We start from the raw sequence: 24,856 nt of genomic DNA, 5'->3' as shown, positions 1-24,856 counted from the left end.
GCATGCTATTGCGTGGCTAGATGCACATTTTATACCCAAAACAAACTTAATAACCAAACATGCTATGTTTTAGACTAACACAGCAACAGGGTGCATCTGTGGCAATGTCTGTAGCAGAGCTCAGGCAACTAGCAAGAACTTGTGAATGGGAATAGCTTAGAGAGCAGTTTATCAGTAGATCAACAAGTTTAGGGAATGTTTGCTAATGAGGGAGACATTACCCTAGCTAGATCTGTCGACATAGCCACTGCAATGGAATCTACAAAAGAGGAAGTAAAATTCCTGCAGGGTGCAGCACCGGGTACAAAAACTGAGGTGCAGAATCAATTACTCACAAAATCATAGCAGTAATTCAAAATGGAAAAATAGAACAGACTCGGTCAGATGATGCAGAGTGAGGAAATGGCTCAAATGTGAAAAGTCATAACTGGAAGAATGGGTCACAGGTCAAAATAAGCTACGCAGGTAAAGGGAAAATATGTATTAACTGTAACAAGTTTGGACATTTCAGTAGTGTGTCGTTCAGCTATAGCTTCAAACTCAGCTATCAGAGCTGATACAGAGAAAATGATGATGAAGATGGGGAAAGTAATGCAAGTATTTAACCTGTTATGGCTAGGGGGCAGTATTTTCACGGCCGGATAAAAAAACGTACCCGATTTAATCTGATTATTACTCCTGCCCAGAAACTAGAATATGCATATAATTATTAGCTTTGGATAGAAAACACTCCAAAGTTTCTAAAACTGTTTGAATGGTGTCTGTGAGTATAACAGAACTCATTTGGCAGGCCAAAACCTGAGAAGATTCCATGCAGGAAGTGCCCTGTCTGACAATTTCTTGCCCTTCTTGATTATCTCTATCCATTACAGGGGATCTCTGCTGTTACGTGACACTTCCTACGGCTCCCATGGGCTCTCAGAAGGCGGCAAAAAGCTGAATCGTGGCTTTGCAGGCTCTGGCTGAAAAAAAAGTAGCACGTTTGGATAGTGGCTGGTCACAGTACTGTGAGACTCAGGCTCGTGCCCGAGTCGACCCCATGCTTTATTTTCTTTCGTCTTTTTACCGAAACGCAGATTCCCGGTCGGAATATTATCGCTTTTTTACAAGAAAAATGGCATAAAAATTGTTTTTAAACAGTGGTTGACATGCTTCGAAGTACGGTAATGGAATATTTAGAAATCTTTTGTCACGAAATGCGCCATGCTCGTGACCCTTATTTACACTTCAGATAGTGTCTTGAACGCACAAACAAAACGCATGTATTTGGATATAACTATGGATTATTTTCAACCAAACCAACATTTGTTATTGAAGTAGCAGTCCTGGGAGTGCATTCTGACGAAGAACACCAAAGGTAATCAAACTTTTCTAATAGTAAATCGGAGTTTGGTCAGGGCTAAACTTGGTGGGTGTCTAAATAGCTAGGCATGATGGCTGGGCTATCTACTCAGAATATTGCAAAATGTGCTTTCACCGAAAAGCTATTTTAAAATCGGACACCTCGATTGCACAAAGGAGTTCTGTATCTATAATTCTTAAAATAATTTATGTTTTTTGTGAACGTTTATCGTGAGCTGTCGTTTCTTTTCGTGTTTTGTATAGAGTGTTTATGTTCATTAAAATCTTTAATAATGAATACACATCCTCCGCTGCACCTTGGTCTAATTCTAACGACAGGCGTTACAACACTACTGTTGAGCTACAGATCAATGCTTCACAAGGTGACAGGAAAATCATTTGGAAGAACCTTCAGAGTCCCGCTGGATACAGTCCATCCACTTTTTGCAGCTGATAAGCCACCTGATGACGCTAAGCTACGGGTAGAAGTGCAGAAATATCTGGAAACTCAAAATAAGTATTATGACTAAAACAATGTAAAGGAGGATTCCTCACTGCAAGTTGGAGAATTTGTCATGGTAAAGAGACCAGAGGACACACGCTGAAAACCAGTTTCTGTCTGTTATTGAATTATCGCTCGACCTGGCAGATGCACATTCCAGGTTTAAGATGGAACCTTCTGGAACACTAAGACTTTCGCACTAGCCAGCCCAGAAGAAATGGATGTTGATGTGTTCATTCCACAACCTGACTATATTCCAGGTCAAGAGCAGAACATTCAAGGTCAAAGACAAGAAGTTGCTCATGGAGATGTGCCAGAAGCTAGAGCACAAGAACAACATCAAGCAGAGCCATGACAAACTCGTGAAAGAAGGCTACCTGCTAGACTCCATCTTGGTCTTAGTTCAAGAAGGGGGGGGGGGGAAATGTAGGACCTGACTGATTACATAGGTAAGTTATAGGGCTATAATTGCCAATTTTCATTAATGGAAGTAATATTAACATCCGGACTGAGACCGCTAGTTTCATAGATAGCTTAGCTGACACCTATGGGAACTAACCATGTAACTTTCTCAGACTTATTAAACCGTGTTAAACAATAACACAAGTTGTGATCATTATCCTGAAACAATGCCCTAATGTTGATGACTTTGTAAATCCAATCAGTTTCCACGCTGATTCAACTTCATTTTTTGAGTTGAAATGATGATTTGGAAACAACGTTGATTCAACCAGTTTTTTCTCAGTGGGTAGATTGTATGCAAGTGGAGTTTGTATTAAAGTACGCTTTCATTCTTAGAAGATGTTTAGACATTCAAGTGCTGGAACTATTGTATTTGTCAGGTATGAGTAAATGGCTGTACGGGAGTCAGGCGCAGGAGAGCAGATATTGGGTAGCAAACGGAGCCTTTTATTTAGGAGAACCAAAAACGCACGGCACAACGAACACGAAATACAATACGGGTTGACATAACCCAGCGCAACCAGTCTAACGTGCACATACATCAAACAATAAACAATCTTACACAAAGACATGGGCGGAACAGAGGGTTAAATACACAACAAGTGATTGAAGGGATTGAAACCAGGTGTGAGGAAAACAAGACAAAACAAACGGAAAATGAAAAATGGATCGATGACGGCTAGAAGACCGGCGACGCCGAGCACCGCCTGAACAAGGAGAGGACCCGACTTCGGCGGAAGTCGTGACAGTATTGGACCATTGGTCCTTTTTGTTAGAAGAAATTTATATATATATATATATATATATACAGTGAGGTAAAAAAGTATTTGATCCCCTGCTGATTTTGTATGTTTACCCACTGACAAAGAAATGTTCAGGCTATAAATGTAATGGTAGGTTTATTTGAACAGTGAGAGACAGAATAACAACAAAAATATCCAGAAAAACGCATGTCAAAAATGTTATAAATTGATTTGCATGTTAATGAGGGAAATAAGTATTTGACCCCCTCTCAATCAGAAAGATTTCTGGCTCACAGGTGTTTTTTATACAGGTAACGAGCTGAGATTAGGAGCACACTCTTAAAGGGAGTGCTCCTAATCTCAGTTTGTTACCTGTATAAAAGACACCTGTCCACAGAAGCAATCAATCAGATTCCAAACTCTCCATTATGGCCAAGACCAAAGAGCTCTCCAAGGATGTCAGGGACAATATTGCAGACCTACACAAGGCTGGAATGGGCTACAAGACCATCGCCAAGCAGCTTGGTGAGAAGGTGACAACAGTTGGGGCAATTATTCGCAAATGGAAGAAACACAAAAGAACTGTCAATCTCCCTCGGCCTGGGGCTCCATGCAAGATCTCACCTTGTGGAGTTGCAATGATCATGAGAACGGTGAGGAATCAGCCCAGAACTACACGGGAGGATCTTGTCAATGATCTCAAGGCAGCTGGGACCATAGTCACCAAGAAAACAATTGGTAACACACTACGCCGTGAAGGACTGAAATCCTGCAGTGCCCACAAGGTCCCCCTTCTCAAGAAAGCACATATACATGCTCGTCTGAAGTTTGCCAATGAACATCTGAATGATTCAGAGGACAACTGGGTGAAAGTGTTGTGGTCAGATGAGACCAAAATGGAGCTCTTTGGCATCAACTCAACTCGCCGTGTTTGGAGGAGGAGGAATGCTGCCTATGACCCCAAGAACACCATCCCCACCGTCAAACATGGAGGTGGAAACATTATGCTTTGGGGGTGTTTTTCTGCTAAGGGGACAGGACAACTTCACCGCATCAAAGGGACGATGGACGGGGCCATGTACCGTCAAATCTTGGGTGAGAACCTCCTTCCCTCAGCCAGGGCATTGAAAATGGGTCGTGGATGGGTATTCCAGCATGACAATGACCCAAAACACATGGCCAAGGCAATAAAGGAGTGGCTCAAGAAGAAGCATTTTAAGGTCCTGGAGTGGCCTAGCCAGTCGCCAGACCTTAATCCCATAGAAAATCTGTGGAGGGAGCTGAAGGTTCGAGTTGCCAAACGTCAGCCTCAACCTTAATGACTTGGAGAAGATCTGCAAAGAGTAGTGGGACAAAATCCCTCCTGAGATGTGTGCAAACCTGGTGGCCAACTACAAGAAACGTCTGACCTCTGTGATTGCCAACAAGGGTTTTGCCACCAAGTACTAAGTCATGTTTTGCAGAGGGGTCAAATACTTATTTCCCTCATTAAAATGCAAATCATTTTATAACATTTTTTACATGCGTTTTTCTGGATTTTTTTGTTTTTATTCTGTCTCTCACTGTTCAAATAAACCTACCATTAAAATGATAGACTGATCATTTCTTTGTCAGTGGGCAAACGTACAAAATCAGCAGGGGATCAAATACTTTTTCCCCTCACTGTGTGTGTGTGTGTGTGTGTGTGTGTGTGTGTGTGTGTGTGTGTGTGTATATATATATATTATTCTTCTAAGGTAAAAGAGCAGTACAATAGTAAAGTGTATCAGCTCTTCCACTGTGTATACTGTAATAACATATGTTAACTAATGAAATGGAGACAACTGTTTCAGCTAGCAAGATACTTACTATGCATATGACCGGTGTGATGTACATCCAACAGTACTTCATGAATGGCCAAGGACGATAACCAATCATGTCCTCAATATTATCATACAGCCGCTCCGCACCTTGAGGGCATAGAATGTATTCACTTTAGTGATTCACAGATGATTCGTGATTTAAGTTTTAGTCAGTTGTAAAACATATGTGACCCAATTCAGTAAAGTAGGTGTATGTCACAAGTTCCGACTTCACAGGATAGCCATTTGAACGTAAACATTTACAAAAATGTACCAAAATGCGTTTTTTGCCAGAAATGTGTTCTCGAACATGTGAACTTTCATGTGCCTTAATATCAAACGTGTATGCTATCTGTAAATATGAATACAATTGTTAGATTATAAGCCTTGTTGGTTAAGCCACAGAAAACCCCTAGCCATGATTGGCTGAGATAATGAGTGGGCTGGACATGCCAAGAAAGGAGTTCGGATTGGTCTGCCATATTGAAGGCTGCTGTCTATTTGAGCTCGTCAGTCTGTGTTGGTAATCCTGTCAAACACGGCTTTTTTATGTATTGTGTAGTGGAGCTGCATAAGTGTTGCTCTCCACTTTCTGGATGAACAAGTTATGAAATCAGTCGAATTAGAGTATGATAGCTAAAGATATGGAGAAAACACCTGGCTCCCTAGCTGACATTGTTTGTTTCCCAGAGCAGTTTGCTTTTCTAGTTAGCTAGCTAACAATGAACCTCGTTGGTTAGCTCCCAGCACTGTGGCATTATTGGCACTTTGTTCATTGTTATTTAACAAGCTAACGTTAGCTGGCTGGCTCGTTAGCTAACGTTATGTGTTTGTGTGATCTTAAACGTTGTTTAACTAGTTGTTCATTGTTTAGCTAGCTAGCTGGCACTAGCTGTCTTAAACTAAAGTGTACTGTTAGTTAGCTAGCTAACGTTAGCTGGCTGGTTCCCTAGCGGACGTTATTATTAGTTTCCCAAAGCTGTTTGCTTTTGTAGTTAGAGCCTAGTGTTAGGCATTGTTGGCACGTTTTGTTGTTTAACTAGCTAACGTTAGCTGGCTGGCTCGTTTGGTAACGTGACGTGTGTACAACATTCGTTGAATATGGCCGGTGTCAGTAAACGTCTGCAAAAAAGCTTAATGAAATTGTTGCCAGCAGAGCTGGTAAGGCTGTTTTCATGTTATCCCGAGGTAAACAAATCATCGGTCAGAGCGTCAAGTGTGCACTCCAAGAGCGAAACAAGATGGGTGGGCTAAAGCTTAAGATGGTGTGAATGATGCTGAATAGGTGTAGACAAAGCGCTCTTCACTAGATATCCAAACATTCAAAGGCGATTTTCAAAGTTTACAAGTTAATCAACTTTCAAATCAGAATTACTTTCCCATTGTTCCTCAAATGCAGTGTATGATATACCATTTTGTAGCTCTGAGTCTCTCTTATCCAATGTAAAAAAACACCATTTTCACATTTTGCTACGCAAGACCGAATCCAGATGGTGAGTCACGTATCTCGTTTAGAGTAACTTAATCCAATCCAGTCTTATCAACATGACATTATTGGTACAATGAGGAAATGTACTGTTTTGACTCATACATTCAGTATGTTCCCTCAAATGGCATTAAACTCTTTTCTATGGACTTTAAATGTTTTGTTTGGAAATGTTTTTGCATTTGTGGTTAATCCTAATGCTTCTCACCATAACACCACCCAACACAGACGGCCTGGAGACTTGCAAAGACCAGGAGTGTCATCCCACTGCAGGCATAGTAATCAAACAGCTGAAATACGTACAGGCCACCCTACAGAGAGAAAGTGAGGGTGGGTGGTAGGCAGAATAATTAATAAACAATCTTTCTAAATATGAAAAATGGATGTGAAGTACTGTGAGTAGCAGGCAACACACGTGACTTTCACTGCAAGTCATCTGATAGTCTGTGGGAACAGAGAGGCTCAAATGCCCATTCTTCTTCCTATAAAAGCTACCTGATCATATTACTAATCTGTTGTGGTAAACCCGCTCAACCAGTATTGTCGACTCTCACCTCTGTGACCATTAGCAGGCCAACCAGGAAGCTGCACACACTGATGCCAAGCAGGAGAAGTTTTTTCCGCAGATGGCCCACGTGGAAGAAAGAGGGATACATGTCTGAGATCGCTGTGACCATGGCATCGTGATATACAAACTGAAGGGCAAAAAGGTTGTTTTAGTGAGGACATAGGCCTATCAATTTAACAAACAATCATTTAAACAGTGAAATGTATTCATAAAGCCCATTTTTACATCAAGAGTTGTCAGTGCTTTACAGTAACACGGCCTAGACTCCAAAGAGCAGTGATAAAACATGCATATGGTACATTTCATTTGACAGAGATTATCAGAATCATAGCAGGTATCACCTTATGAATTGCCTAATATAATAACGCATATCATAACTACCCACGTATAGCCTACACAACTCAAAAAGGCCTACACAGCTTCTAATGTTGTAACAGTCTGAAACTGAGCACAGATCAAACAAGCAACATCTTGCTAGATCTGAGCATGAATCAATAGTAAGCACCAGAACATCCACATTAGTCTGATCAAAAACACTGCAGCTCAATACCACAAAGCAGAACAGACATGCAGGGATTAAGGTCTGAAAGGCACTTGTGCATCGGGCAAGTCGGGAATTTTGGTTATTACTATCACTGAAAATAGCTGATTACACACAAAAATTATTTAACTTTCTCTAAAGGGAGTGGTTGCTGATCTATTTCTCACAGGAACTCAGGGACGTATGTTAATTTGAACCTGGACTTGGTTAACTGCATAGTTAAATGCCAAAAATAAAAAATTAGCAATGTCACTAAGCCAAACAAAACAACAATAGCCAGTACAAATGTTAAACGTAAATTACTTTGCAGTTCGCACTACACCACGACAAGCAATAGTTCATGTTGTCATTAGCTAGCGCATTATAGTGAATTAGCAAGCTAACGATAGCTAACGATAGCTAGTTAGCTAGCAGACCATTGAATCTCGCTAGCCAACAAGTTAGCATCATCAGTCAGGCATTGGACTAAAGACATTGTTTGGGGCTACTTAGCTAGCTTCCTCAGTGATTCATGCCAAGTGAAAGTGGCCCAAGGCGCAAAGTAGCTTTTAAAATGTAGTGACTCACAAATCAGTGTTTCCTCAAATCATTTTGTAGACCTTCATGGACGCTCTAACGTACCTCACTGTCTAACCCCAGTAGGAGGATCATGATGTAGAAGAAGATGGCCCAGAGTTGGGGTACTGGCATCATGGCCACAGCACGAGGGTAGGCGATGAACGCCAGGCCAGGACCTGTAAGTGATATATTAAAGCATTGTGTTCACTTGATATCCCTCAAAGGGTTGAACATGCGCTTAGTCTACTGGCACACAGTATTTACAACTTTGGTACTAAATGTCATACTTTAGTCCCATTTAGTCTACTAGTTACCCATCGTTGAACAATGCCGTGGTTGTCAAACTAGCGCAAAGATCAGGTTTATTACAGACACTTTGTAAATAGTGAGATTTAAGGTTTGAAGTTACATGTGGAGCATTACCTACCTGATTCAGCCACCATTGAAATGTCTATTCCCTGTTCATAAGCCATGAAGCCCAGTACAGAGAAGATGGCAAAACCAGCCACAAAGCTAGTCACACTGTTTAGTAGACAAAGATACACACAGTCCCTGAAATGAAAAAGACTACATTAGTCAGCCTTAAATTCACACAACAAAATAGGTCTTCACAATACAATGTCGAATCGTGATCAAGATCTGTGTACCTGTAGCAGTTATTGTTGTACTTGTTGTAGCTGCCTAAAGATGTCAAAACCCCTGTACAAACTCCATAGGAGTAAAATATCTGGCTTCCAGCATCCATCCATACCTGAAACAATATGTCAATAACTGTTACCTGCGGTAGAAAGGGTATTTGCTTATGTGGGATGGATCTCAGTTTTGGACACAATGAAGTGTGTTCCTACCTGTGGGTCAGCGAGGCGGGCTGGGTCTGGGTAGAGGTAGAACTTGATACCATCTATGGCCCCTGGCAATGTGAGTCCACGAACTAGCAACACCAACAGCATCACATAGGGGAAGGTGGCAGTGAAATAGACCACCTATGGGGAGACCAGACCAGCATTACGTTCACTCAGTCTATGGCTCATCCTAACAGCTTTACACTATTCATGGTGTCATCAGGCTGAATGGCAGAGATGCCACCTTACCTTCCCAGAAGACTTCACTCCTTTCCAGACACAGAAGTAACAGATAATCCAGGACAGTAGAAGACACAGAGCTAGGTCCCAGCGAACACTCCCAATCTCTTCAATTCCCCCAGACAAGCCTAATATTCTTCTCCTGGGAGTGTAAAGGCTTATTTAGTAACATTCACTCAAACTGTTTTAAAAAAAAAATGCATTCATACATAATAAAAAAATGCATGTACATTGTCAAGTCACTTACTCCCAAAATTCTATGACTGAGGATGTAGTGTTCCCATGAGAATGGTCAGAAATTGTGCTGTTCTGGCCAGGCTCAAAACAGTTGTCTTATAGTGAGAGAAAAAAAGACAAAACAATTAAAGCACATGGATGAATAGTCTATGGCTTATGTACATTTGAGGTGCATTAACTTCCAGCTATAAACTTTCAGCAATACATTGTCTGTGCCATGTATTTAACTTTAAAAAGCTGGTAATTATGTTATGATTAGTTAGTGGTTGACAACAACCATAATAAGTTATTGACAAGCATAACAAATAAAATACCTGTGTTCCAACTGTTTTTACAACTGGCCCATGGGAGTTCCGAGCTGAAGGAAGAGAAGAGGTATAGGAACGCCCAAGCCAGAATGATGATGTAATACACTCCAGTGTACAAAACCACCACTTGGCTTCCATAGCCCAGACCTATTGAGAGAGGTCAACATCATAAAACGACAACATAGAAAACATAATGAATTTGGGGTCTGATATGGGGGGCTTATCAATGAGGGAATACTTCCTGAATTGAGGATAATGACTTCCTGAATTGAAATGGAAATGTCCTCAACCTTGACAAAAGGTTCATATTACCAGTCTATCCATATTAGCACTATCTCGTTGGCATCAATAAACGGGCTACTTCATACAAATGTTAATTGACAGCTTTATATAGTCTGGAGCTATGCTACCAATGGTAAAGATACAATTTAGATAATCCTTAAGACTTGGTATTTTATTAGGATCCCCATTAGCTGTTGCAAAAGCAGCAGCTACTCTTCCTGGGGTCCACACAAAACATGAAATATGACATAATACAGAACATCAACAGACAAGAACAGCTCAAGGACAGAACTACCTAAAAAAAAAATGTAAAAGGCACACACAGCCTACATGTCAATGCATACACACAAACTATCTATGTCAAATAGGGGAGAGTTGATGTGCCGTGAGGTGTTGCTTTATCTGTTTTTTGAAACAAGGTTTGACTTACCTTCAAAGAGTGGGCAGATTTTCCTCCAGCAAGTGATTCCACCCTGACTAGTGTACTGGCCCAATGATGTCTCCAGGAAGAAGAGGGGAATACCGCAGGTGAACAGGAACAAAATATAGGGGACAAAGAAAACCCCTTTTTGGAGCAATGATTAATAAGTGATTTGCATGAAACACTGAAATTGACTATGCATTTTGAACCACTGTCAAAGTCAGGGAAATTGTACATTTTTACTTAGTCTTCTATCACACATCACCACATAAGTCACATGTTAGTAAAGCATCTGTGGTTAGAGTTGATGGGGTACAGGGAGTTTAACTAAGCTTTTGAGCACTTAAGTTATATTCTTCAAGAATCAATGGATATATATCTTAAATTAAAAGTTTAAAATACAGTTGAAGTCGGAAGTTTACATACACTTAGGTTGGAGTCATTAAAACTCATTTTTCAACCACTCCACAAATTTCTTGTTAACAAACTATAGTTTTGGCAAGTCGGTTAGGACATCTACTTTGTGCATGACACAAGTCATTTTTCCAACAATTGTTTACAGACAGATTATTTCACTTATAATTCACTGTATCACTATTCCAGTGGGTCAGAAGTCAACTTAGTGTATGTAGACTGTGCCTTTAAACAGCTTGGAAAATGTCATGGCTTTAGAGGCTTCTGATAGGCTAATTGACATCATTTCAGTCAATTGGAGGTGTACCTGTGGGTGTATTTCAAGGCCGACCTTCAAACTCAGTGTCTCTGCTTGACATCATGGGAAAATCTAAAGAAATCAGCCAAGACCTCAGATGAATAATTGTAGACCTCCACAAGTCTGGTTCATCCTTGGGAGCAATTTCCAAATGCCTGAAGGTACCACGTTCATCTGTACAAACAATAGTACGCAAGTACGCAAGTATAAACACCATGGGACCACGCAGCCGTCATACCGCTCAGGAAGGAGACGCGTTCTGTCTCCTAGAGATGAACGTACTTGATGAACGTGGTGTAAAAAGTGCAAAAAAATCCCAGAACAGCAGCAAAGGACCTTGTGAAGATGCTGGAGGAAGCAGGTACAAAAGTATCTATATCTACAGTAAAACGAGTCCTATTTCGACATAACCTGAAAGGCCGCTCAGCAAGGAAGAAGCCACTGCTCCAAAAACCACCATAAAAAAGCCAGACTACGGTTTGCAACTGCACATGGGGACAAAGATCATACTTTTTGGAGAAATGTCCTCTGGTCTGATGAAACAAAAATATAACTGTTTGACCATAATGACCATCGTTATGTTTGGAGGAAAAAGGGAGAGGTTGCAAGCCAATGAACACCATCCCAACCGTGAAGCACGGTGGTGGCAGCATCATGTTGTGGGGGTGCTTTGCTGCAGGAGGGACTGGTGCACTTCACAAAATAGATGGCATCATGAGGCAGGAAAATTATGTGGATATATTGAAGCAACATCTCAAGACATAAATCGGGAAGTTAAAGCTTGGTCGCAAATGGGTCTTTCAAATGGACAATGACCAAGCATACTTCCAAAGTTGTGGAAAAATGGTTTAAGGACAACAAAGTCAAGGGATTGGAGTGGCCATCAAAGCCCTGACCTCAATCCCATAGAAAATGTGTGGGCAGAACTGAAAAAGTGCGAGCAAGGAGGCCTACAAACCTGACTCAGTTACACCTGCTCTGTCAGGAGGAATGGGCCGAAATTCACCCAACTTATTGTAAGAAGCTTGTGGAAGGCTACCTGAAATGTTTGACTCAAGATAAACAATTTAAAGGCTATGCTACCAAATACTAATTGCTTGTATGTAAACTTCTGACCCACTGGGAATGTGATAAATAATTCTCTCTACTATTATTCTGACATTTCACATTATTAAAATAAAGTGGCGATTCTAACTGGCCCAAAACAGGACATTATTTCAGGATTAACTGTCAGGAACTATGAAAAACAGATTTTAAATGTATTTGGCTAAGGTGTATGTAAACTTCGGAAGTTTACATACACCTAGGCGGTTTTGGAGCAGTGGCTTCTTTCTTGCTGAGCGGCCTTTCAGGTTATGTCGATATAGGACTCGTTTTACTGTAGATATAGATACGTTTGTACCCGTTTCCTCCAGCATCTTCACAAGGTCCTTTGCTGCTGTTCTGGGAATGATTTGCACTTTTCGCACCAAAGTACGTTCATCTCTAGGAGACAGAACGCATCTCCTTCCTGAGCGGTATGACGGCTGCGTGGTCCCATGGTGTTTATACTTGCGTACTATTGTTTGTACAGATGAACGTGGTACCTTCAGGCGTTTGGAAATTGCTCCCAAGGATGAACCAGACTTGTGGAAGTCTACCATTTTTGATTTTCCTATGATGTCAAGCAAAGAGGCACTGATTTTGAAGGTAGGCCTTGAAATACACCCACAGGTACACCCCCAAGTGACTCAAATGTTGTCAATTAGCCTATCAGAAGCTTCTAAAGCAATGACATAATTTTCTGGTCTTTTCCAAGCTGACTTAGTGTATGTAAACTTCTGACCCACTGGAATTGTGATACAGTGAATTATAAGTGAAATAATCTGTCTGTAAACAATTGTTGGAAAAATAACTTGTGTCATGCACGAAGTAGATGTCCTAACCGACTTGCCAAAACTATAGTTTGTTAACAAGAAATTTGTGGAGTGGTTGAAAAATGAGTTTTAATGACTCCAACCTAAGTGTATGTTAACTTCTGACTTCATCTGTATATAACAATCCCAGATTGCCCCTTTAAGTAAATAATGTTTTAATTTACAGCGGATTAAGTTTCATTATTTTAAGAGTTTAGGCTTATCTGAAAAAATCTAAATAAAACACTTTTATATAGGAGCAATTTCATTACGCATGTTAAAATGTATATGATCACATAATGATGTGGTGTGATGCTCACCTCCTCCATTTTTATAGCACAGGTATGGGAACCTCCATACGTTTCCCAGACCGACAATGTGTCCAGCTACTGCCAATAAGAACTCCGTTTTGCTGCCCCACTTGCCCCTGTCCTGGGGCTTGGGTTCAGGGTGTTCCACGTTCATCTTGGCTCCTGAACTCATCAACTTCAGCTTCACCTCTGTCTCATATGTACGCTCCATTTCAGCCTTTGAAAGTCTATTACAGTGTCCTGAAATGTTGCATACCATACCAAAGTTATTGTTTTGTAGCACTACTTTTGAAAATGTAAGTAATATATTATGTTGAAAACAAGGCTTTTGTTTTAATGTCTTAACATTGTGGTGAATATCTAAAGCATGATTACTACACTGTAAATAAAAATATGTTGCTTAAATATCCAAGTTGGCTGGACTTAATATTGTGAAAATGTTGAGCTGGAATACTCCGCTAACCCAACGTTTTTCTTTTTCTTTCAATGTACTTGAATTTGAAAAGCAATATTGAGTAAACTTAAGTTTGCTTTGTTAAAACTGTTGGGGCTCGGGGGCAGTATTGAGAAATTTTGAAAAAAATATGTGCCCATTTTTAACTGCCTCCTACACCAACTCAGAAGCTAGGATATGCATATTATTAACACATTCGGATAGAAAACACTCTGAATTTTCTAAAACAGTTTGAATGGTGTCTGTAAGTATAACAAAACTCATATTGCAGGCAAAAACCTGTGAAAAATAGATCAAAAAAAAATTGAATTTTGTGACTGTACTATTTAGTGTCATTGTTTTATAGATACCATAGTGAGAAAGGATTCATTTCGCAACTCCTACGGCTTCCACTAGATGTCAACGATCTTTATAAAGTTGTTTGAAGCGTCTATGATGAACAGAGACCGGATGACAAGGAAGAGAAGTTGACCTCCCTGGGATGTCGTCACTTCATTATTGGCTGCACCTGCGCAATCATGTGATGCGATACATTTTTCAAAGACGTTTTTCAAGACACAGGAGAGGTCGGGTTGAAACATTACTGATGTTTCACGTTAAAAATGGCTCTAAAGATTGATGCTAAACAACGTTTGACATGTTTGAACAATGTAAATAGATTATTTTTTTTACTTTTCGCCGTGATTCCCCCCCCGCGCTACTTTTTAGTAGCCTACCGAAGCGCTAACAACTTGGAGTTATTGGGACATCAATTATGAACTTTGTTGAAAGAAACCACATTTGCAGTGGACCTGGGATGCGTGGAATTGCCAATGGATGAAGAGAATCAAAGGTAAGGGAATATTGACAATAGTAATTTTGATATTACATGGTTACAAGATGGTGCTAACCTGTATAGCCTAGCCTATTGTTCTTAGCACAGCACCCGGTTTATTGCAAATTGTGATTTCCCAGTAAAGTTATTTTGAAATCTGGCATTGCAGTAGCATTTACGAAATGTTAAACTATGAATATTTGAATGACAATAATATAATTTACCAATGTTATCGAATAGTAATTTTGTGATTTGTAACGTTGTTCACCGGAAGCATTTGAGAGAAAAAAAAAATCTGATTTTCACCGCTTCGGTAAAATGCTGTTTTTGGATATAAATATGAACTTGATGGAACAAAAAATGCATGTATTGTGTAACATAATGTCTTAGGAGTGTCATCTGAGGAAGATTGTCAAAGGTTGGTGCATAATTCTAGCTGGTTATCCGCTTATGGTGACGCCTGTCTTTGAATTGACAAAACATTACACACAGCTATTTTCAATGTACTCTCCTAACATAACCTAACTTTATGCTTTCGCCGTAAAGCCTCTTTGAAATCGGACAATGTGGTTGGATTTAGGAGATGTTTATCTTTCAAATTGTGAGAAATAGTTGATTGTTTGAGAAATTGAAATTATTAGATTCTTGCAGTTTTTGAATTTCCCGCCCTGGTCTCTTGACAATGAATCCCGATATCGGGATAAGATCCCCCACAGTTTAATTAGCTTATAGTGCAACTTAACATATTACCTACCCTGTGTGCCTTTTCGGCAAATAGTTTTTACTTTATTTTAGTCCATTTACTTGTCAGGGACCAGTTTACAACTAAAACATTTATTTCAGAGGCTGAAAAATGATGCATTAAACCAGATCTAGTAAAACAGTAAGTTGATTTGTTCTAATCATTAGTGAGATTGTTTTACCTGTTTAACTGGTCTATAGTTAGTTAGTATGTCATAGCAGATTTGAAAGAATCCACTAACTTGTCCATTCATTGGATCGTGACTGAAACTGGAAAGGAGTCAAGGGGGACTCTAGGTAAAATATTAATATACTTGTTTCAACCAAATAAAAAAATATAACAGCCATCTGTCAATAACCCGAAATTCCATATTTTAGCAAACATCTATTAGAGTTCATCCAACTTAAAATGTTTAGTTAATCTGATGATAGCATTACATCTTTAAAATAAAGCCTTTAATACTGCCAACCTATTTATCGCACAGATGACAGTTTGACTGATGAGAAACTGCACATTTCAAAATGTCAAAGTAAAAGCACATCCTGTACCTCATGCAGCAGATCAGTAAACCGTCAAGTGTCTGTTTGAAGATTTCTCAAATCCTTGGACTATGTTGTTTGCTTCCAATACAACTTGAGTTAGTGAGAGTGAGCAGGATATCAAGTGAGCTAGATGGATGTGTTGAGAGAGGTGGTGGTGCTTTTATTGAGGTCATGAAATAAGATAGCAGCCGGCCCCCAGCCCACACACTTGTATATTGTTCCTCGGTAACATTGTTGTGTAGCATGTTGTGGGCCTAAGGAGATTATTACGATCCCAGGTTTACCGATCCACCACATCAGCTCTGCATGTTCAGGTGACACATTTCTGAGGAAATGTACTCTTACAGTGTTTTCATTTTGTGAAGAATACAGCAAACCAAAACTGGTTCTGTGAATGTTCCCAAAACATTTCCTTTAGTTGTAAAACATTCCCCCCAAAGTTTCGAATAACACAACGTGTCCAGTTGTGCTGATGATTAAAACATTTTTGTATTTGGGTACACAAAACATTCCTCTGATGTGGCAAGAATGTTAACAGAACACAACCATATTTGTGTTCTTAAAAGTTCCCAAAACATTTCATTAGGTTGTGAGAACCGTGTGGAGACATTACAAGAGAGGATCCCAAAACACAACATCTGTCCCGTTGTGCTGACATTCATACAATGTTTCTATCAGGGTGCACAAAACATCCCCCTTCTGTTGCAAGAATGTTCAAATACATTTTATGTATTCTTTAAAGCACAGGTGTCAAACTCATTCCAAGGAGGGCAGAGTTTCTGCGGGTTTTCGCTCCTCCCTTGTACTTTTTTTTGTACTTGCACACCTTTATTTTATCAGAGTCATACTGAGACCAAGGTCTCTTTTACAGATGATACCTGAATTACATAAATTACAGACAATTCACACAAAATATAAATACAAAATGCTATCAGAAAGAAAAACACTGTCATAATAAACAAACACATTCAAAAGTAATAAGGTCCTCAATCAAATTTCTGTATTGCCCTCGAGGCACCAGAACATCAAATTTAAGGACATGTTGAAACTTGTTCCACAAATAAGGAGCAAGAAAGGTAAATCAGCGTTTAGTTAACTCAGTAGAGACCAAAGGAATTTACAGAGTTAGCCATCCCTGTCTGGGTGATGTTAGGTACAGTAGGACTTTTTATAAAGGGTCTTTATAAATGAAAACCTAGCAATGTAATAACCAACGTGACATCGAAGAGGGCCAACCAACTTTCTGGTAGATGCAGTGATGAGTACTAAAATTGTATGCTATGAAAATGGCATCTAACGGCTTTAATGAAGTGGCAGCTGCCACTTAATTAATGAATAATGGTCATTAATTAGTAAGGAACTCCCCACACCTGGTTTTCTATGGCTTAATTGGAAAAAACATTGGAAAAAACAAAAACCTGCAGACACTAGGCCCTCCTTGGAATGAGTTTGACACCTCTGCTTTATAGGTTCCCGACATATTATATGTAGATTTTACAAGCATTCCCTCAATGTTGTTAGAAAGTTAGTCCTATGTTCATATAATGATACAAATAAGTTGAACTGTTCATTGAGGTTTCTTTTATGTATTAGTGCCATCTTTCTGTTGAGGAATTTTGTTGTAGAACAGTTGATGTAGAAATACACAAAAAAAGAATTTGTAATCTCATTACATATTATTAGATTAATATTCTGCAAACATAGTTTTACCTTTTTTGTTGATAGCCGCAAGCGGGAATCGAAACGGGGACCTTTTGGAGGTTTATCGCTGGAATTAATCCAAAGCACCACAGGGATGAGACTAACATAAATACTAAATTGTTTATGCATTTAGGGCTCCTTTTTTGACTAGTATCAAATGCACGTTAGTTTGCAATTTCGTCATGTAAAAACTGTCACAGTGGCATTTTCCAACCCAAACGCCAGGTTCATTCATTTACCTGTCTAACATTTATCATGATTATGCTCAGATGAGAGGCATGGTAATTTTTTAGGTGTATCCTTAAAAACATGATCCAAAGTGCTAATTTCAGGTAGCACTGGTAGGAATATTTAAGACCAACCAAAAGCTGGTTTTAGCGGTAACGCAGTTGGTCATTCATGAATTTGGACAGCAGAAACGCAGCCTACCCAGCCGTGATTCACGCTGTCCATATGCGCATGCAACAAGATGTGCTTTTTGGTGCCTGTATACTTTGCAATTAGAAACATAAAACACTAATGTTTTTCCCCATTTTGTTTGATTAAATACCAAGCATAGCCTCCTGTGGCGACCTGTCATTCAGGGCAACCTGTCATTCATTTTTCAAAAAATAAGAAACGTATGTTCTGTAGTAGTTGTTACATTTTCGTGAATGTCAGAACGTTCCCCCGATATTTAATCTCAAACATTTTCTTAGAAACATTCAAATAATGTTTTTGGGGTGTTATCATTCTAACTCTAGCTAGAACCTAATTGGAATGTTAGCTAATGTCCTGAGAATGCTATTGGTTTGTTGGGATAGCGCTAAAACATTGACAAATTGGTCCCCTCTGAATTTCCTGGTTTGCATAGCGTAAACATATATCTCTAAATATTTTTGATGCAGGTGTTGTTCAGGTTGAATCTCAACTGCCATTGTGGCCATCCTGGTTTCAGTAAACCCTACTAGTTCGAACTGTTTTACCTGTCAACAAAGCCTCTCACAAACATCCCCCTTCCCTGCAAATCCCACCCACAGTGATTGATTGATAAGTCTGAAACCCAACTAACTCTGTGACTCACAAACGTCCCATCCCCTTCCCTAACAACCCCACCTACAGTGAGATTGACAGGCCAAACTGTTGAAAGTAACGGTGCCTTCGAATGGAGATCCGAGTTCCCGAGTTGGGGGGAAAAAAACACTAGAACGGCCTTCCAAGAAGGAGTTCCAAGTGGGAAACTTGAATAACCAGAATGACGATACCAAAGTTAACAGGTTGTGACGTTTCATCACAGACCTTTCAACTCTCCCACCAAAATATGGTAAAACAAACCCATTTACAACCTTCATAAATAATGTGGAGTATGGAGCAGTTTTCGTAAGAATACCAATTTTTGGGATGTCTCATGGTCTGACAAACATCGCTGTAGCTCGGCCATTTCCCCTGCAGATGCGGAAGGCAGACATAGGCGGATGTGGTGGATTGAGATGTAGCCCATTCGAAAAACAGATATGTCTAACTTAAAGTGACAGATTTTGATGGGGATTTTTTTATTATGTTACTTAGATTGACCCACGGGTCTGTCAAAAGACTCATAAATAATATGGAAATGGAGCAGTTTGATCCATATACAGTGCATTCCAAAAGTATACAGATCCTTTGACTTTTTCCACATTTTGTTACGTTACAGCCTTATTCTAAAATTGATTAAATAAATATTTTCCTCGTCAATCTACACATCATACCCCATAATGACAAAGCGAAAACAGGTTTCGATTTTTTTGCAAATGTATAATAAAAAAAAGACATAAGCGTTCAGACTCTGCTATGAAACTCGAAATTGAGCTAAGGTGCATCCTGTTTCCATTGATCATCCTTGATGTTTCTACAACTTGATTGGTCCACATGTGGTCAATTCAATTGATTGGACATGATTTCGAAAGGCACACACTTGTCTATATAAGGCCCCACAGTTGACAGTGCATGTCAGAGCAAAAACAAAGCTATGAGGTCAGAGGAATTGTCCATAGAGCTCCGAGACAGGATTGTGTCGAGGTACAGAACCGGGTGAAGGGTACCAACTAAATTCTGCAGCATTGAACATCCCCAAGAACACAGTGGCCTCCATCATTCTTAAATAGAACCCGCTGGTCACTGACAGAGCTCCAGAGTTCCTCTGTGGAGATGAGAGAACCTTCCAGAAGGACAACCATCTCTGCAGCATTCCACCAATCAGCCCTTTTTGGTAGAGTGGCCAGACGGAAGCCACTCCTCGGTAAAAGGCACATGACAGCTCACTTGGAGTTTACCAAAAAGGCATCTAAAGGACTCTCAGAAACAAGATTCTCTGGTCTGATGAAACCAAGATTGAACTCTTTGGCCTGAATGCCAAGCATCACGTCTGGAGGAAACCTGGCACCATCCCTGAAGCATCGTGGTGGCAGCATCATGTTGTGGGGATGTTTTTCAGCGGCAGCAACTGGGATACGTCAGGATCAAGGGAAAGATGAACGGAGCAATTTACAGCGAGATCCTTGATGAAAACCTGCTCCAGAGTTTTACGGTCCAACTGGACAACGACCCTAAGCAGACAGCTAAGACAATGCAGAAGTGGCTTCGGGACAAGTCTCTGAATGTCCTTGAGTTGCCCAGCCAGAGCCCGGACTTGCACCTTATCAAACATCTCTTGAGAGACCTGAAAATAGCTGTGCAGTGATGCTCCCCGTCCAACCTGACAGAGCTTGAGAGCATCTGCAGAGAAGAATGGGAGAAACTCCCAAAATACCAGTGTCCCAAGAGTGTAGTGTTGTACCCAAAAAGACTTGAGGCTGTAATCACTATCAATGCTGCTTCAACCAAGGACTGAGTAAAGGGTCTGAGTACTTTTTGTAAATGTTATATTTCATTGTGTGTGTGTGTGTGTGTGTGTGTGTGTGTGTGTGTGTGTGTGTTATAAACACTGTTTTTGTTTTGTCATTATGGGGAATTGTGTGTAGATTGTGGGAAAAAACGAAACAATTTAATCCATTTTTTAATAAGGCTGTAACGTAACAAAATGTAGAAAAAGTCAAGGGGTCTGAATGCTTTCTGAATGCACTGTAGTCTTTGGTTTGATACTTAGCTAAATGTATTATTAGAAAGGCTAGCTAGCTTAGCCATCTAGCTACAATCTCATTGGTTAAAGAGTGGTTCTGCTTCAAAAACACTTTAATGCATTCATGTTGTATGGTGGGTTCACATACTGTCAGAATTAATGTAAATACGATTTTCCAACTTGGAAGATTTACTTGAACGACAACACCATTTTTTCCGCATGAAATGTTCTATTTTCAAAATTGATCAAAATTCAGACTTTTGTCTTTATTATTATTCACATCATTCCAATTCAATCAAGTCACAATGATCAGCTTTGGTATTGACATCAGTGAGCAGGCATTCCAATTGAGGAGAGACACATGGGCAGGCCTCAATGTTCCCTCAAAAACTGTTAGTCACTGAGCAAATTTCAAGTCTGCTGTCTGCAGACTTGAACATTGTGAAGTTTACTGTGAACACTGAGGCGGTATCCGCTTTAAGTTAGACAGTGATTAGTTAGGCTACTGTGGCTATTTGATCATAATGAGGCCTACCAGAGTGGCATACCATCAAAAACAATTGAGAAAATGCATCCCATAACATTTTAACATGGTTAACATGTTCTAGCTGTTCTATCATTCAGCCTACAGTAGAAGCCAATGTGTGGTGTTCAATATAGGACTACGTACATTCCATGAGGCTCCATGAGACTTTTGAAAAGAACATGCACGGTTTGACATTAAAAACCTCTTACATCTAAACGTTCCGCTCGCGGAACACCGCTCCAATATCCAATGATTGGGCGTGGCGCGAAATACAAACTCCACAAAAATCCGAAAACTTCAATTTTTCAAACATATGACTATTTTACAGCATTTTAAAGACAAGACTCTCCTTTATCTAACCACACTGTCCGATTTCAAAAAGGCTTTACAATGAAAGCAAAACATTAGATTATGTCAGGAGAGTACCCAGCCAGAAATAATCAGACACCCATTTTTCAAGCTAGCATATAATGTCACAAAAAACAAAACCACAGCTAAATGCAGCACTAACCTTTGATGATCTTCATCAGATGACACTCCTAGGACATTATGTTATACAATACATGCATGTTTTGATCAATCAAGTTCATATTTATATCAAAAACCAGCTTTTTACATTAGCATGTGACTTTCAGAACTAGCATTCCCACCGAACACTTCCGGTGAATTTACTAAATTACTCACGATAAACGTTCACAAAAAACAACAATTATTTTAAGAATTATAGATACAGAACTCCTTTATGCAATCGCGGTGTCCGATTTTAAAATAGCTTTTCGGTGAAAGCACATTTTGCAATATTCTGAGTAGATAGCTCGCCATCACGGGCTAGCTATTTTGACACCGACCAAGTTTGGTATTCACCAAACTCAGATTTACTATAAGAAAAATTGGATTACCTTTGCTGTTCTTCGTCAGAATGCACTCCCAGGACTTCTACTTCAATAACAAATGTTGGTTTGGTTCCAAATAATCCATAGTTATATCCAAATAGCGAAGTTTTTTTCGTGCGTTCAAGACACTATCCGAAGGGTAACGAAGGGTGATGCGCGGACGCGTATCGTAACAAAAAAATTCAAAATATTCCATTACCGTACTTCGAAGCATGTCAAACGCTGTTTAAAATCAATTTTTATGCGATTTTTCTCGTAAAATGGCGATAATATTCCGACCGGGAGTCGTTGTTTTCGTTCAAAGACTGATCATCTAAAATGGACTCTTCATGTGCACGCGCGCACCCGTCTCATTGTTCTCAGATCGACCACTTACCAAATGCGCTACTGTTTTTCAGCCATGGGCTGCAAAGTCATCATTCAATGTTCTGGCGCCTTCTGGGAGCCTATGGGAGCCTTAAAGTGTCACGTTACAGCAGAGATCCTTTGTTTTGGATAGAGATGACAAAGAAGGCCAAGAAAATACTGCCCCCTATCCATAACAAGTTAACCTGTTCATCCACTTGTCCTTCAGACAAGGAAATGACTGAAAATGTTGTTGTTTGATGCAACAAAAAAACACTTTAGAAAATAAAATGCATTATTATTCCCATACCATTATTATAGAGAATCAGACAAATGATGATACCTTCTGCCTTTTGGCTACTTAGCTTATTCAAGACCGTAACACTGCTCCTTTAAGACAAAAAAAAACTATTTTCCAACTCCCTTTTCAAAGATGTCAAGAAATGTACATGTTTTTTGTAGGAAGAAATTACTCCCCCATTACTGACTATAAATGATCTATAACTGGACTAATAACTCACTAACTAGCAACGGATATGAACAAATGTGCACAGGTGGCTACATGCAGCTCACGCTTTGATCTCAAAACAAGTGCATCTACTCAGAACCACTCACGCTGTAAACACAGTCCAGTTCAAAGTGAATGGCACAGATCCATATATGGCAATGGTCTATTTGCATATAGGCCTACTGCAGCTCTGATTGGTTATGCCGCACCAGTCTGTGTATAGTACGGGCTGAGTCGTGCAATAGAATCCTACTCCGATGCTTTCTGCCTACAACAAAATCTCTTGTATAGTTCATTTTGCATACTATGTTGCATTAAAAGTGGATAATATTGCATTGATTCGATCACAATTCCCACAGCAAAGGGAACGTTGATAGTGTTAACTAAGGGGGAACAGGGCCGTCCTTAACTTTCTGCCGCCCTACACAAGACCCCGCCAAAACCTCTTCCAGATGCTGGAGTGAGTGGTCGTGCTGCACCTCGCTCCGCGGGTAATATTACATTTCATTACATTACATTGGAACGATTTGATTAGTGTATTGTTAGCTAGCTACATAGTTGTATCTGCTGTCTTTGTATCAAGGATAAAGGTGTAGTTCTGAGGAACTAACTAGGTTACCTAGTCAGCTGTATTCGTTCGTTCGCGCTGTTTTCCGAAACGGCGTCAACACCATAACACCACAGCCACTGCTAGCAAGCCAACTTTACCAATTAGCAGTACTGTAGAAACTATATACATTACAACTTAGCGATTTGACTAGTGTAATGTTAGCTAGCTACATAGTTGTCTTTGTATCAAGATAAAGGCGTAGTACAGAGTAACGATCGAGGTTAGCTAGCCAGCTTCATTTTCTAACATAGTCTACAATGCGCCCACTGCTAGCTAGCTAACCCTACCAGCTAGCTGTATCATTTTTAGTCAATAAGATTTTTGCAACGTAAGCGTAACTTTCTGAACATTCGAGATGTGTAGTCCACTTGTGTAACTAGCAGGACTGACTTTGTGTTAGCTAGCCAACGTTTAATTACGTTATGAACTAGACACGGACACGAATGATCCATTGGTAGCTTGTTGTTACCAAGTATTGGTGCTAACCGTGTGTTATAGGATGCTAGCATGCTAGTTAGCTAGTTAGCTACGGCGTCATAGGACACGACGGTGCACTAGGTGGATTTTCACGGAAGAATACTGTACCAAGTTAGCTAGCGGAATAAACAAAGTTTGAGCCTATTCCTGGAAACATTGAACCACTGTAGTTTACATCAATTTTAATTTCTAGTGGTAGCTAGAAAAGTTTTATTTGAGTGTTTTAGTGTTTCAGTGAATTGTTAGTGAGGGAGGCCCTGCTCTCTCGCTTCCCCAGTTGTTTAGTTAATTTTTCATGCCAATCTCCTTTGCATTAGCGTAGCCTCTCCTGTAGCCTATCAACTATGTGTCGGTCTATCCCTGTTCTCTCCTCTCTCCACAGGCCATACAAACGCTTCACATCGCGTGGCCGCTGCCACTCTAACCTGGTGGTCCCAGCGTGCACGACCCACGTGGAGTTCCAGGTCTCCGGCAGCCTCTGGAACTCCCGGTCTGCGGCCAACAAGGCAGAGTTCATATCAGCCTATGCTACCCTCCAGTCCCTCGACTTCTTGGCGCTGACGGAAACATGGATTACCACAGAAAACACTGCTACTGCTCTCTCCTCGTCTGACCACGTGTTCTCGCATACCCGAGAGCATCTGGTCAGCGGGGTGGTGGGACTGGAATCCTCATCTCTCCCAAGTGGACATTCTCTCTTTCTCCCCTGACCCATCTGTCTATCTCCTCCTTTGAATTCCATGCTGTCACAATCACTAGCCCATTCAAGCTTAACATCCTTACCATTTATCGCCCTCCAGGTTCCCTTGGAGAGTTCATCAATGAGCTTGACGCCTTGACAAGTTCCTTTCCTGAGGATGGCTCACCCCTCACAGTTC

At 40.2% G+C, this 24,856-nt stretch overlaps 2 protein-coding genes across 4 annotated transcripts in view; one reads left to right on the top strand and one right to left on the bottom strand.

Annotated features, from left to right (window-relative positions):
- Positions 1-24,856, bottom strand: part of slc6a22.2 (solute carrier family 6 member 22, tandem duplicate 2) — a 34,388-nt gene that overhangs the window by 5,323 nt on the left and 4,209 nt on the right. Inside the window, exons 2-13 of the mRNA XM_045705571.2 lie at positions 13,300-13,530; positions 10,382-10,516; positions 9,676-9,816; positions 9,372-9,456; positions 9,134-9,266; positions 8,891-9,025; positions 8,690-8,793; positions 8,470-8,594; positions 8,106-8,218; positions 6,930-7,070; positions 6,584-6,686; positions 4,897-4,997 (exon numbers count right to left, since the gene is read on the bottom strand). Coding sequence (XP_045561527.1) covers positions 4,897-4,997; positions 6,584-6,686; positions 6,930-7,070; positions 8,106-8,218; positions 8,470-8,594; positions 8,690-8,793; positions 8,891-9,025; positions 9,134-9,266; positions 9,372-9,456; positions 9,676-9,816; positions 10,382-10,516; positions 13,300-13,501 — 1,518 coding nt within the window. The 5' untranslated portion in view covers positions 13,502-13,530. The remainder of the gene's footprint in view (positions 1-4,896; positions 4,998-6,583; positions 6,687-6,929; positions 7,071-8,105; positions 8,219-8,469; positions 8,595-8,689; positions 8,794-8,890; positions 9,026-9,133; positions 9,267-9,371; positions 9,457-9,675; positions 9,817-10,381; positions 10,517-13,299; positions 13,531-24,856) is intronic.
- Positions 14,124-24,856, top strand: part of LOC106583542 (sodium- and chloride-dependent GABA transporter 2) — a 56,838-nt gene continuing 46,105 nt past the window's right edge. For 2 of the 3 annotated variants that reach the window (XR_014382188.1, XM_082967605.1), the window contains exon 1: positions 14,124-14,576. Coding sequence is in view for 2 of the 3 variants with exons in the window: in XM_082967605.1 (XP_082823731.1) it covers positions 14,557-14,576 (20 nt within the window). In the remaining variant the exon portion in view is untranslated. The remainder of the gene's footprint in view (positions 14,577-24,856) is intronic. The other variant, XM_082967602.1, reaches the window with a different exon arrangement.

Source organism: Salmo salar, chromosome 22 (assembly GCF_965601325.2).
Source record: "Salmo salar chromosome 22, fSalSal1, whole genome shotgun sequence".
NCBI lineage: Eukaryota > Metazoa > Chordata > Actinopteri > Salmoniformes > Salmonidae > Salmo > Salmo salar.
The sequence above is the reverse complement of the archived record's forward strand: the minus strand, read 5'-3'. Positions and strand labels throughout refer to the sequence as shown.